Source organism: Oncorhynchus tshawytscha, linkage group LG27, assembly GCF_018296145.1.
Source record: "Oncorhynchus tshawytscha isolate Ot180627B linkage group LG27, Otsh_v2.0, whole genome shotgun sequence".
NCBI lineage: Eukaryota > Metazoa > Chordata > Actinopteri > Salmoniformes > Salmonidae > Oncorhynchus > Oncorhynchus tshawytscha.
This window is the reverse complement of record NC_056455.1, coordinates 14,535,758-14,550,589: the sequence shown is the minus strand read 5'-3', so window position 1 is coordinate 14,550,589 and position 14,832 is coordinate 14,535,758. Positions and strand designations below refer to the sequence as shown.

The 14,832-nt window shown below is 40.9% G+C and overlaps 1 protein-coding gene across 1 annotated transcript in view; it reads right to left on the bottom strand.

Annotated features, from left to right (window-relative positions):
• LOC112259212 (glutamate receptor ionotropic, NMDA 2B-like) overlaps positions 1-14,832 on the bottom strand; it is a 127,552-nt gene that overhangs the window by 105,977 nt on the left and 6,743 nt on the right. The window contains exon 2 of the mRNA XM_042307219.1: positions 9,892-9,999. Within this exon, the coding sequence (XP_042163153.1) occupies positions 9,892-9,918 (27 nt within the window). The 5' untranslated portion in view covers positions 9,919-9,999. The remainder of the gene's footprint in view (positions 1-9,891; positions 10,000-14,832) is intronic.

Genomic DNA, 14,832 nt, shown 5'->3' with positions numbered 1-14,832 from the left:
ATGAACGTGGTACCTCAGGCGTTTGGAAATGGCTCCCAAGGATGAACCGCACTTGTGGAGGTCTACAATTCTTTTTCTGAGGTCTTGGCTGATTCATTTTTATTTTCCCATGATGTCAAGCAAAGAGGCACTGAGTTTGAAGGTAGGCCTTGAAATACATCCACAGGTACACCTCCAATTGACTCAAATTATATAAATTTGCCTATGAGAAGCTTCTAAAGCCATGACATCATTTTCTGGAATTTTCCAAGCTGTTTAAAGGCAGTCAACTTAGTGTATGTAAACTTCTGACCCACTGGACTTGTGATACAGTGAATTGTATGTTAAATAATCTGTCTGTAAACAATTGTTGAGAAAATTGCTTGTCTCATGCACAAAGTAGATGTCCTAACCTACTTGCCAAAACAATAGTTTGTTAACAAGAAATTTGTGGAGTGGTTGAAAAATAAGTTTTAATGACTCCAACCTAAGTGAATGTAAACTTCTGACTTCAACTGTAAGTATTCAACCACCTGCGTTAATACGTGTTAGAATCACATTTGGCAGTAAATACAGCTGTGAGTCTTTCTGGGTAAGTTCTTAAGAGCTTTCCTCACCTGGATTGTGCAACATTTATCATTATTCTTTTCAAAGTTCTCCATGCTCTGTCAAATTGGTTGTTGGTCATTGCTAGACAACCATTTTCAGACAAATTTAGGTCAAAACTGTAAATTTAAGTCAAAACTCAGGAACATTCACCGTCTTCTTGGTAAGCAACTCCAGTGTAGATTTGGCCTTGTCTTTTAGGTTATTGTTATGCTGAAAGGTGAATTCATCACCCAGTGTCTGGTAGAAAGGAGACTTAACAAGGTTTTCCTTTAGGATTTTGCCTGTTCTTATCTACATTCCATTTATCTTTTATCCTGAAAAAGTTCCCAGTCCTTAACAATTACAAGCAAACCCATAACATGATGCATTCACTGCTGTGCTTGAAAATATGGAGAGTGGTGCTCAGTAATGTGTTGTTTTGGATTTGTCCCAAACATAACACTTTGTATTAAGGACAAAAGGTTAATTGCTTTGCCATATTTTTTGCAGTATTACTTTAGTGCCTTGTTGCCAACAGTATGCATGTTTTGGAATATTTTTTATTCTGTACAGGCTTTCTTCACTCTGTCAATTAGGTTAGTATTGTGGAGTAACTACTGTACAATTTTGTTAATCCATCCTCAGTTTTCTCCTATCACAGCCATTGAATTCTAACAGTTTTTAAGCCAAAATTGGCCTCATTTTCCTGAGCAGTTTCCTTCTTCTTCGGCAACTGAGTTAGGAAGGACCTCTGTATTTTTGTAGTGACTGGGTGAATTATTGATACATCATTCAAAGTGTAATTAATAACTTCACCATTCTCAAAGGGATATTCAATGTTGACTGAGGGACCTTACGACTGGGGTACAGAGATGAAGTAGTCATTCAAAAACCATGTTAAGCAGTATTATTGCCAACTCCGTGGCTGTGCTACCAGAGACTCTGGGTTCGAGCCCAGGCTCTGTCGCAGCTGGCCGCGACCGGGAGGTCCATGGGGCGACGCACAATTGGCCCAGCGTCGTCCGGGTTAGGGAGGGTTTGGCCGGCAGGGATATCCTTGTCTCATCGCGCACTAGCGACTCCTGTGGCGGGCCGGGCGCAGTGCACGCTGACCGGCTCGGTAGGTGTATGGTGTTTCCTCCGACACATTGGTGCAGCTAGCTTCTGTGTTGGATGTGCGTTGTGTCAAGAAGCAGTGCGGCTAGGTTGGGTTGTGTTTCGGAGGACGCATGGCTCTCCACCTTCACCTCTCCTGAGTCCGTATGGGAGTTGCGATAAGACAAGACAGTAACTACTACTAATTGGATACCACGAAATTGGAGAAAAAGGAAAACTTTTTTTAATATAAAATAAAAAAGCAGTATTATTGCACATAGAGTGAGTCCATGAAACTTATTGCATGACTTTTTAGTCCTAGTTAGTGACTCAAGACATTTCAGATTTTCATTGTTTATTCATTTGTAAAACATAATTCCACTTTGACATTAAGAGTTATTGTGTGCAAGCCAGTGACAAAATATCTAAATGTAATACACTTTAAATTCAGGCTGTAAAACAGCACAATATGGAAAAAGTCAAGGTGTGTGAAGTGAGTACCGTCTGTATTTATCAAGGGGGAGGTGCGTCCCGGAAACTAAGTAGCAGGTCATCCACATTACCCGGCAGTTTAACTTCGTTGAATTTGGGACACTTTGCACTGAGGTGTTTAAGCAGCCACTGTGTTTGAAATGTTTCGCTTGCATGGCTGAGCGGCGGTTGAGAAAAGATTCTAAATAAGTTCTGACAATTATTCAGTTTGCTTCCCAGATTTTAAAAAAGTCAGGAGGGGGAAAATCTAAATGAAATACTGAAAATGTTGCATGTATTCAACCTGGGGTTTGAAACTCAGTTGCGTTGCAGTTAAGCAGCGGTTGTGACTAAATAGAAAATGACAAGAGAAACCGAGTGTTCCCTATAATACAGTGGTTAGACTAAATCTGTGCAAATGAATCTGTGGGAGAGTGACATCCACAGGGCAAAGCGGTGGTGCTGTGCTTTTATAATCCAACCTTGATAAACAATATTCATTAGCTCTCAACCATGTTCGGCTTCAGTAATCAATGAGAGTTACACGTGAAATTATTGAAAACATGTAATTATTTATACCAGAGGGCTTCAAATCATGATGTTGTGCTGCATTGGCTGTTCTCAGAAATTCAATTATTGTGTTGTGCTGCATTGGCTGTTCTCAGATATTATAGTATCACACACTTTGACGAGCGTGTTGAGATTGAACCCACCTGTTTTCAATTATACTCTATGCTGGTTACAGTGTGGCAACTTCTACACAATGTAACCTCCTTGAGTGTGTCATTGTTTCATCAAGACATCGCTCCCTCTCCCTAATATAGGCTCAACCAGTTATTCCTCTCAGTGGTAAATATATGTCTGCAGTGCCCAACACTCACAGCTCATTGCTGCCACATTTCACAGATCTTGTCAGTAACTGGATGGTAATCTCTCAGGGGAGAATTAGGTTCCTATTGGCAGTTGTGCTTGGAAAACTCATGGGGGCAATTTTCCCTAACACAGTCCAATCAATAACTTCTAATATTAAGTACTAGTCACATCAATCCTTCTGATTCCTTAGGGTGGCAGGGGTTGCTGGCTGGCGGGGTTACTCCAGCAACGTGTCCATTAACTATGACATTTCAATACCAGTGGGAAGAGAGGCTGGACTGTGGCAGTGACAGCCTCTCAGAAAAACCTGCACTTCATGATGGACAAGGGTCACTCACTTGGTATATTTGTACTGTACATTATATGATTGTGACATCACAAATGGGCTTTTAGGAATGTAAGTGTTTTGCTTGGTTGATATGGCAAACGTATAATGTATCAGAATACAGAGTAATGTGCAAAATACTGTTCTGAGCCTACTTCTTTGATAAGATTAATTAAACCACAGTCCATCTCAAAGATTACATTTTTACCCAGAGACCACTGCCTCTGTAGTTAAGCAAAGGTAAAAATGTTGAATAACATTAGTTTCACATTGGTAAGATTCATGACCGTAGAAAACGCTAAGGTAATCTCATACAGCAAATATAGCACCTGTCTTGGCATTTTCAAACAGAGCGTTCCCTTTAAAGCTGTGGTTAGTCTGTGGACATTCATATTAATGCATCATGCAGGTTCCACACAGGTCGTGAAGCTTAACATTTTTGTTACTTCAAAAACGTGTGGGACGTTTGAATAAAACGAACTCCCTGTGGCTCAAGTTTAGTGCAGCAAAATGCCTGGATTTGTATGTCCAGGACCACAACATCGTTGCTGTGTTGATTCAGTTGAAGTCGGAAGTTTACATACACTTTGGTTGGAGTCATTAAAACTCATTTTTCAACCACTCCACAAATTTCTTGTTAACAAACTATAGTTTTGGCAAGTCGGTTAGGACATCTACTTTGTGCATGAGACAAGTAATTTTTCCAAAAATTGTTTACAGACATTATTTCACATGTAATTCACTGTATCACAATTCAAGTGGGTCAGAAGTTTAAATCCACTAAGTTGACTGTGCCTTTAAACAGCTTGGAAAATTCCAGAAAATGATGTCATGGCTTTAGAAGCTTCTCATAGGTAAATTGATATAATTTGAGTCAATTGGAGGTGTACCTGTGGATATATTTCAAGGCCTACCTTCAAACTCAGTGCCTCTTTGCTTGACATCATGGGAAAATAAAAATGAATCAGCCAAGACCTCAGAAAAAGAATTGTACAAGTCTGGTTCATCCTTTGGAGCCATTTCCAAATGCCTAAAGGTACCACGTTCATCTGTACAAACAATAGTACGCAAGTATAAACACCATGGGAACACGCAGCCATCATACCGCTCAGGAAGGAGACACGTTCTGTCTTCTAGAGAAGAACGTACTTTGGTGCGAATAGTGCAAATCAATCCCAGAACAACAGTAAAGGACCTTGTGAAGATGCTGGAGGAAACCGGTACAAAAGTATCTATATCCACAGTAAAACGAGTCCTATATCGACTTGACCTGAAAGGCTGCTCAGCAAGGAAGAAGCCACTGCTCCAAAACCGCCATAGAAAAACAGACTAAGGTTTGCAACTGCACATGGGGACAAAGATTGTAAATTTTGGAGAAATGTCCTCTGGTCTGATGAAACAAAAATAGAACTGTTTCGTCATAATGACCATCGTTATGTTTGGAGGAAAACGAGGGAGGCTTGCAAGCCGAAGAACACCATCTCAACTGTGAAGCAGCATCATGTTGTGGGGGTGTTTTGCTGCAGGAGGGTCTGGAGCAATTCACAAAATAGATGGCAACATGAGAAAGGAAAATTATGTGGATATATTGAAGCAACATCTCAGGACATCAGTCAGGAAGTCAAAGCTTGGTCGCAAATGGGTCTTCCAAATGGACAAGGACCCCAAGCATACTTCCAAAGTTGTGGCAAAATGGCTTAAGGACAACAAAGTCAAGGTATTGCAGTGGCCATCACAAAGCCCTGACCTCAATCCTATAGATATTTGTGGGCAGAACTGACAAAGCGTGTGCGAGCAAGGAGGCCTACAGACCTGACTCAGTTACACCAGCTCTGTAAGGAGGAACTTATTGCCCAACTTATTGCGGGAAGCTTGTGGAAGGCTACCCGATACGTTTGACCCAAGTTAAACAATTTAAAGGCAATGCTACCAAATACTAATTGAGTGTATGTAATCTTCTGACCCACTGGGAATGTGATGATAGAAATAAAAGATGAAATAAATAATTATCTTTACTATTATTCTGACATGTCACATTCTTAAAATAAAGTGGTGATCCTAACTGACCTAAAACAAGGAATTTTTACATTTAGGATTAAATGTCAGGAATTGTGAAAAACTGAGTTTAAATGTATTTGGCTAAGGTGTATGTAAACTTCCGACTTCAACTGTACAACTGTTCAAAGCTATCGGTGTACATGTAGGCTTTTCCATACATACATACATACATACAGCAACTGGAGCATCAACATACATCTTTGAAGTCTCGACATGGCAGTATCCAAAGAGGTATCTGAAGGTAACAGGTGTCACCAAAGCAAATGTTGGAATTCAATGCTCAGCTAATGATTGAGTCTCGAGGCAGTTTTCCAGGTGACTGATGTTCCTCTGTGGAGACGAGGATGAGTGAAGGCGTATTGATTCCTGTTGACAATTCAGTCAGTTCTATGCTCAGCCTGACATGTGTCAGGTCAATCTAAAAAGGTGATTCTGGTAGATCCAATTAATATTCATTGATAGGATTACCTCTGCAATAAAACCTATTAAAGCCAATAGTTTCCATATAATTCTACAATACCCACTACATTCTTCAATATTTGGATATTAGCCAGATTGATGTGGAATATATTCCACAGATCCTAACCCAGAAAGACTACACAGAAATAATTTGTTATTATATGTCCCCAAATACTCACAAATAGGCCTACAATATTGGAATAGTATTGTTGATGATCCAATACACACCACACCATACTCTCACAAGCCATCAAACACAAGCAACACACAACCAATAGTTATTCTATACCCTACTCTACTATATCTAGGCCTATGTACAATTGAAGTCGGAAGTTTACATACACCTTAGACAAATACATTTAAACTCAGTTTTTCACGATTTCTGACATTTAATCCTAGTAAAAAATCCCTGTCTTAGGTCAGTTAGGATCACCACTTTATTTTAAGAATGTGAAATGTCAGAATAATAGTAAAGATAATTATTTATTTGAGCTTTTATGTCTTTCATCACATTTCCAGTGGGTCAGAAGTTTACATACACTCAATTAGTATTTGGTAGCATTGCCTTAAATTGTTTAACTTGGGTCAAATGTTTCAGATAGCCTTCCACAAGCTTCCCACAATAGGTTGGGTGAATTTTGGCCCATTCCTCCTGACAGAGATGGTGTAACTGAGTCAGGTCTGTAGGCCTCCTTGCTCGCACATGGTTTTCAGTTCTGCCCACACATTTTCTATAGGATTGAGGGCTTTGTGATGGCCACTCCAATACCTTGACTTTGTTGTCCTTAAGCCATTTTGCCACAACTTTGGAAGTATGCTTGGGGTCCTTGTCCATTTGGAAGACCCATTTGCGACCAAGCTTTGACTTCCTGACTGATGTCCTGAGATGTTGCTTCAATATATCCACATCATTTTCCTTCCTCATGTAGCAATCTATTTTGTGAAGTGCACCAGCCCCTCCTGCAGCAAAGCACCCCCACAACATGATGCTGCCACCCCCATGCTTCAAGGTTAGGATGGTGTTCTTCGGCTTGCAAGCCTCCCCCTTTTTCTCCAAACATAGTGATGGTCATTATGGCCAAACAGTTCTATTTTTGTTTCATCAGACCAGAGGACATTTCTCCAAAAACTACAATATTTGTCCCCATGTGCAGATGCAACCCGTAGTCTGGCTTTTTTATGGTGGTTTTGGAGCAGTGGCTTCTTCCTTGCTGAGCGGCCTTTCAGGTTATGTCGATATAGGACTCTTTTTACTGTGGATATAGATACTTTTGTACCTGTTTCCTCCAGCATCTTCACAAGGTCCTTTGCTGTTGTACTGGGATTGATTCGCACTTTGCGCACCAAAATACATTCATCTCTAGGAGACAGAACGCGTCTCCTTCCTGAGCGGTGTAACGGCTGCGTGTTCCCATGGTGTTTATACTTGCGTACTATTGTTTGTACAGATGAACGTGGTACCTTCAGGCATTTGGAAATTGCTCCCAAGGATGAACCAGACTTGTGGAGGTCTACAATTCTTTTTTTAAGGTCTTGGCTGATTTCTTTTGATTTTCCCATGATGTCAAGCAAAGAGGCAATGAGTGTGAAGGTAGGCCTTGAAATACATCCACAGGTACACCTCCAATTGACTCAAATGATGTCAATTAGCCTATCAGAAGCTTCTAAAGCCATGACATAATTTTATGGAATTTTCTAACCTGTTTAAAGGCACAGTCAACTTAGTGTATGTAAACTTCTGATCCACTGGAATTGTGATACAGTGAATTATAAGTGGAATAATCTGTCTGTAAACAATTGTTTGAAAAATGACTTGTCTCATGCACAAAGTAGATGTCCTAACCAACTTGCCAAAACAATAGTTTGTTAACAAGAAATTTGTGGAGTGGTTGAAAAATACGTTTTAATGACGCCAACGTAAGTGTATGTAAACTTCCAACTTCAACTGTACATCTACAGAAATTTGAAGAGTAGTCTTAGTCTCTTCACTATCCTTCCCTCCTCTTTTCTGCTAAGTAACTCTCAGGATCTAAATTCTGCCTCTTTGTATGGTTAAGTTGAAAGAAAAGTCCTCTCCCTCTCTCTCTCTATTCAGCAAAGAGGGTAAAGCGGTATAAAACACAGGACCAGGTGTCAAGATATTGACAAGATATATAACTCCATGTGTAGTAAGTCTTACTCATCCTTTAATCTTTTAATTAGGTTTTATGGTGAGGGGTAGGGCAGAGTGTGCTTATTTTAGAATGTTTCAGACTATTTTCAAGATCAAAGGCTATAGCTGTATTGTATATACCACTGCATGTCTACCTCTGACATGTATTGGGATCCATGCTTGTATGTGCTGCTTGAGAGTCTATTTTTAAACTGCTTTGATGACTCAGTAAAAGAAAACACCATTTTTAAAAAAGGTTTCCTTTCCTTTCTACTAGTTCAAATAGCAATCTATTCTCTTGCTCTCCATCTGCTTCGAGACCGTTCTCTCCATCAGTCAAAAGAAAAATGACTAACACAAGAGCCGAGCCGCAGAGCACTGAAACATAACTGTGCATGGCAATGACAAAGGCTACAGTAATACAACAAAGAGAAGAAATCCCATTTGTAATCGGTATACATGAGCTATAGATACAACCTAGAACAGATCTATGAACTGGAATTCTGATAGACCAATATCCTTATTCAAACCATTATTCTAAAACGACCTATTTAGCTTCTAAGCTTCATAAAAGATTAGAGAGAAAATAAATGATTGAATTTAGGCCTAATAGCCTCATGTAGAAAAATATTGCTATTAAAAAGGCTTAAACAGACTCGATGTAAAAGTCGGTGGAGTTGAAACGGAGTAGTTAAATGTATAATATTATTCAATAATATTGCTGATTTGGTTATGTTCTATATCAATGCTTGGTCTAATACTGCGACATCAACCGTTAGTAACACAGTATAGAGTGTTCCATGAACAGTAAAGAAGGCCGTTGTTAAGGGCGGTGCTTTTCAGTCATAGTAGTAATAGCATTTGTAGTGTGCTCATATCTAGAGCCCATAAGAGAATAATTTAGTTTCTCGGTCTCACACTCCGTACAGTGGCTCAGTCTCTTGAAAGTCACGCCCGATTAACAGTGCACGGAGAAAAAGAGGATAGGAGGGTGGAAAAGGGGGAGAGCGTACGTTCAAAGTCAAAATGATAGTGAGAGTCGGAGGATGCATATGAGAGAGGGAACGAGTGTTTAGAGAGAGATGAGCTGAATGCATTGCAAAGAGGAAAATATGAAAAATATGATAATGGCTCTGGTTGGTAATAGCTGTTTATGGGCCATTATTTACTGTTTCTGTATTCATATACGTAGCGAGCCCAATCTCAGTCGGACTTCAGGGAATAACAAATGTCTTCTTCATCTTATCACACATAACAAAACACAGACACACATAGGCCTACATACAAAATCTGCACACAATCTACACACAAACAAGCACTCACAGATGGGCACACCCTTTTGCGTCAAAATCTCATTCAACAAATCCTTTAATTGCTTGATCAATATCCGTAGAGCCATGCAAATTAAGCCAGTAGTCAATAGCAGCTAGGTCAGGTTGAATAACCAAGTAAAGCTCACACACTGAAGCAGTACATTGATTTAAAAAATGCACCACGCTAAAATCCTGTGCCCCTTTCCACCACAAGGCCTGCAGGTCTCACCCTGCACCACTAGCACCACCTCCACATTGATATGTTTATGCTGGAGATCGCAGTTTTATGGGACACCAAAAATGTGTAAACTTGGAGATGTTGTAGAATTTGAGATGATGTTGTTGACTCATTTTCACAGACGAGCAGAAGAATATCAACACGAGACAAACTCTCATGCATGCAGTATCCCCAATGTGTAACCTACAGTGTGTGACTAACACACACACACACACACACACACACACACACACACACACACACACACACACACACACACACACACACACACACACAGGGATGAGTGGGTAGTTGCTGTAAGACAATAATAGTCTAAAAAAGGTCCATCAGTGTGTCCTACCTTGTGTATTGGCAGCCAAAATGTCATCCCTGCTTCTCAGAAGTAGCATGATGGTGTGGCCTGGGACTCCTCTCTCCCTCTCATAGCCTCAGACTGAGGGAGGGTGAACTGAGATGCACACACATGGAAAAAGACAAGAAAGAAATGACTCACTATAGCCTAATCAAAAACTTTAAAACAGCTCTGTCATGATAACACAGGAACCTGTTACATCTACAAACCAACTAGCATTGAAGTATGTATAACATTATGACAGTTCATTTACATTTTGATGACTATAATGATACTGTGCATGCAGGCCTGAATATCCAAAGAGCGTGTGTAAATGGAAGGCTTTATAGAAAAAGACTCAACACATCAATAAGGTATGAGACACATGAGGTAATATGAGCCATATTTTTGGTCTTGAATTTTATTTCATACTACATTGATCTCTTGATATAATTGTGTACATAGGCCTCTGAGATAGGCTAGCTCTTGAGAACCCAAGGATGGCCTGAGGGGGCTTACAGCTTCCCACTCTTGGGTTCTCAACTGAAGGTACAGACCACAGCAGGGTCCATGTTAATAACTACAATCCCAATGCTCTGTTTTAACATTCGTAAACGTTAATAATCCTCACTTGCAAAACATTTTTGGAAACATAAAGCCCTCTATTCTCAAATCAAAAATACCTTCACAAATGCAAAATATACAATTACTGTACACTGTTTAAAGTGGTTTTAACACAGCTGCAGTCAACAGTAATTTTCAGTTACAACACTATTCTGACGTCCTTTTTCCGTTACACACAGGTGTTCGGAGACACTTCGATAGCTAATTAAAACAGGTGGTCGCCTCTGTCTTCCGTAAACAAGGGCTGTAACATGGAAATATGGCTGCCCTAACCCTATATATTTAAATGTTTTATTTATTTAGCAGACGCTCCTATATACAGAGATTTGCAGAAGCCATTAAGGTTAAGTGCCTTGCTCAAAGGGCACATTGACAGATTTCTCATCTAGTCGGCTCAGGGATTTGAACCAGCAACCTCTCGGTTACTGGCACCACGCTCTAAACCACAAGGCTACCTGCCACCCCTGTAAGGGTGTATAGTAACTATTTTTTGATGTATTATTATTCTTTCTCACGGATGTCAAAGTTAAGTTCTACATTTTTCCAAAACCGTATTGCAAGCAAGGCATAGTGACGTTCAGACAAAGCTTCAGAACAGTGTCGGAGCCTTTGTCTTGGGCGGCAGACAGGTTTATGGACAGACAGTATACAGTGCCTTCAGAAAGTATTCACAACACCTGACTTTTTTCACATTTTATTGTGTTACAAAGTGGGATTAAAATGGATTTAATTGTAATTGTTTATCAATGATCTACACAAAATATAAAATATGTAATATATTTTTATTAGATAAGTATTCAATCCATGTTAGATTCCCCTTTGTCAGCAATTACAGATGTGAGTCTGAGTAAATCTGCCTGTCCCTATTCATTGTGCTTAGGGTCATTGTCATTCGCCCCAGTCTGAGGTCCTGAGTGCTCTGGAGCAGGTTTTCATCAAGGACCTCTCTGTACTTTGCTCCGGTAATCTATCCCTTGATCCTGACTAGTGTCCCAGTTCCTGCCACTGTAAAACATCCCCACAGCATGATGCTGCCACCATACTTTATCGCAGGGATGGTGCCAGGTTTCCTCCAGACGTGACGCTAGGCATTCAGGCAAAAGAGTTCAATCTTGGTTTCATTAGACCAGAGAATCTCATTTCTCATGGTCTGAGAGTCCTTTAATTGCCTTTTGGCAAACACCAAGCGGGCTGCCATGTACCTTTAACTGAGGAGTGGCTTCTGTCTGGCCACTCTACCATAAAGGCCTGATTGGTGGAGTGCTGCAGAGATGATTGTCAATTTCAATGGCTGTTAGAAGTTGCTGGATATTGGAGGGAATTGGAACATGCTGTCGTACACATTGATCCAGAGCATCCCACACATGCTCAATGGATGGCATGTCTGGTATGCAGGCCATTGACGAACTGTGCCATTTTCAGCTTCCAGGAATTGTGTACAGATTCTTGCCACCATGGGGCACTCTGTTCACAACGCTGATATCAGCAAACCGCTCACCCACACAACGCCATACATGCAGTCTGCCATTTGCCCGGTTCAGGTGAAACCGGGATTCATCCATCCATCCAGTGTGCCAGTGACCATTGACGGAGAGCATTTGCCCCTGAACTCGGTTACGACCGCGAACTGCAGTCAGGTCAAGACTATGGTGAGGATGACAAGCACGCAGATGAGCTTCCCTGAGATGGTTTCTGACAGTTTGTGCAGAAATTCTTCGGTTGTGCAAACCCACAGTTTCATCAGCTGTCTGGATGACTGGTCTCAGACAATCCCACAGGTGAAGAGGCCGGATGTGGAGGTCCTGGGCTGGTGTGGTTAAACGTGGTCTGCGAATGTGAGGCCGTTTGCACGTACTGCCAAATTCTCCAAAACGACGTTGGAGGCGGCTTATGGTAGAGAAATTAACATTCAATACCCTAGCAACAGCTCTGGTGGACATTTCTGAAGCATAGCAATTGCAAGCTCCCTCAAAACGTGAGACATCTTTGGCATTGTGTTGTGTGTCAAAACTGCACACTTTAATGTGGCCTTTAATTGTCCGCAGCACAAGGCACACACAGAATCTCTAGTGACACAGCTAGCACTGCGATGCAGTGCTTTAGACCACTGCGTCACTCGGGAGGCCCGACTGAGGGACCTTAGAGATAATTGTATGTGTAGGGTACAGAGATAAGATACTCATTCAAAAAGAATACTATTATTGAACGCAGAGTGAGTCCATGAAACCTATTATGTAACTTGTCAAGCACATTTTCACTCCTGAACTTATTTAGGCTTGCCATAACAAAGGGTACTTATTGACACAAGACATTTCAGCTTTTCATTTGAAATTAATTTGTAAACAATACGAAAAACATAATTCCACTTTTACATTATGAGGTATTGTATGCAGGCCAATGACAAAATAATCTCAATTTAATCCATTTTAAATTCAGGCTGTAACACAACAAAATGTGTGAAAAGTCAAGGGGTGTGTACTTTCTGAAGGCACTGTACATTTAACATGACTGTTTATGAACGGGCTAGAGATAGGCCTACAGTATTTTTACCATTATGAAAAAGGAATCTATTAAATGGATGGGGTGGAGTCAATGGCTTACTAGGCTACTGCTACAAATGTTTATGTCATGTGTCAAAACAAGGTTATTTTAAGCATCTAGGCCTTAGTGGTAACATTACAAAATAATACTGAGTAGGCTACCCCCCACCCCTCCCCAAACAATATATAAAATTACCCCATAATGACGAAGCAAAAACAGTTTTTTTAAATTTATTTTTTAGATTTATTTTATTTTTATAAATACCTTGTTTGCGTTCAGAACCTTTGCTCAAATTGAGCTCAGGTGCATCCTGTTTCCATTGATCATCCTTGAGATGTTTCTACAACTTGATTGGTGTCACACCCTGACCTTAGTATTCTTTGTTTTCCTTGTTATTTTGGTTAGGTCAGGGTGTGACATGGGTGATGTATGTGTTTTTTGTCTTGTCTAGGGGTTTTGTATGTTTATGGGGCTGTTTCCTTTCTAGGTAAATTGTATGTCTATGGTTGCCTAGATTGGTTCTCAATTAGAGGCAGCTGTCTATCGTTGTCTCTGATTGGGAACCATATTTAGGCAGCCATATTCTGTGAGTATTTTGTGGGTGATTGTCTATGTCTATGTTAGTTGCTTGTGTCAGCACAGTTCTTATTATAGCTTCACGGTCGTTATTCGTTTATTGTTTTGTATTCAGTGCTTTCTTTAATTAAAACTTCATGATGAACACATATCACGCTGCATTTTGGTCCGCTTCTTACGACGATCGTGACAATTGGAGACCACCTGTGGTAAATTCAATTGATTGGACATGATTTGGAAAAGCACACACCTCCCACTGTTGACAAAGCATGTCTGAGCAAAAACCAAGCCTTGAGGTCAAAGGAATTGTCTGTAGAGCTCTGAGACAGGATTGTGTCAAGGCACAGATCTGAGGAAGGGTACCAAAACATGTCTGCAGAATTGAAGGTACCCAAGAACACAGTGGCCTCCATCATTCTTAAATGGAAGAAGTTTTGAACCACCAAGACTCTTCCAAAAACTGAGCCATCGGGGGAGAAGGGCCTTGGTCAAGGAGGTGACCAAGAACCTGATGGTCACTTTAACAGAGCTCTAGAGTTCCTCTGTGGAGATGGGAGAAACTTCCAGAAGGACAACCATCTTTTCAGCCGGAAGCCACTCCTCAGTAAAAGGCATATGGCAGCCTGCTTGGTGTTTGCCAAAAGGCACCTAAAGACTCTCAGACCATGAGAAACCAGATTCTCTGATCTGATGAAACCAAGATTGAACTCTTTGGCCTGAATGCCAAGCGTCACGTCTGGAGGAAACCTGGCACCATCCCTATGGTGAAGCATGGTGGTGGCAGCATCATACTGCGGGGATGTTTTTATGCGGCAGGGACTGGGAGACTGGTCAGGATCGAGGGAAAGATTAACGGAGCAAAGTACAGAAAGATCCTTGATGAAAACCTGCTCCAGAGCTCTGACAACCTCAGACTGGAGCAAAGGTTCACCTTCCAACAGGACAACGACCCTAAGCACACAGCCAAGACAACGCAGGAGTTGCTTCGGGACAAGTCTCTGAATGTTCTTGAGTGGCTCAGCCAGAGCCCAGACTTGAACCCGATCAATAATCTCTGTAGAGACCTAAAAATAGCTGTGCAGCGAGGATCTGCAGAGAAGAATGGGAGAAACTCCCCAAATACATGTGTGCCAAGCTTGTAGCGTCATACCCAAGAAGTCTCGAGGGTGTAATCACTGGTTTTTCAACAAAGTACTAAGTAAATACATT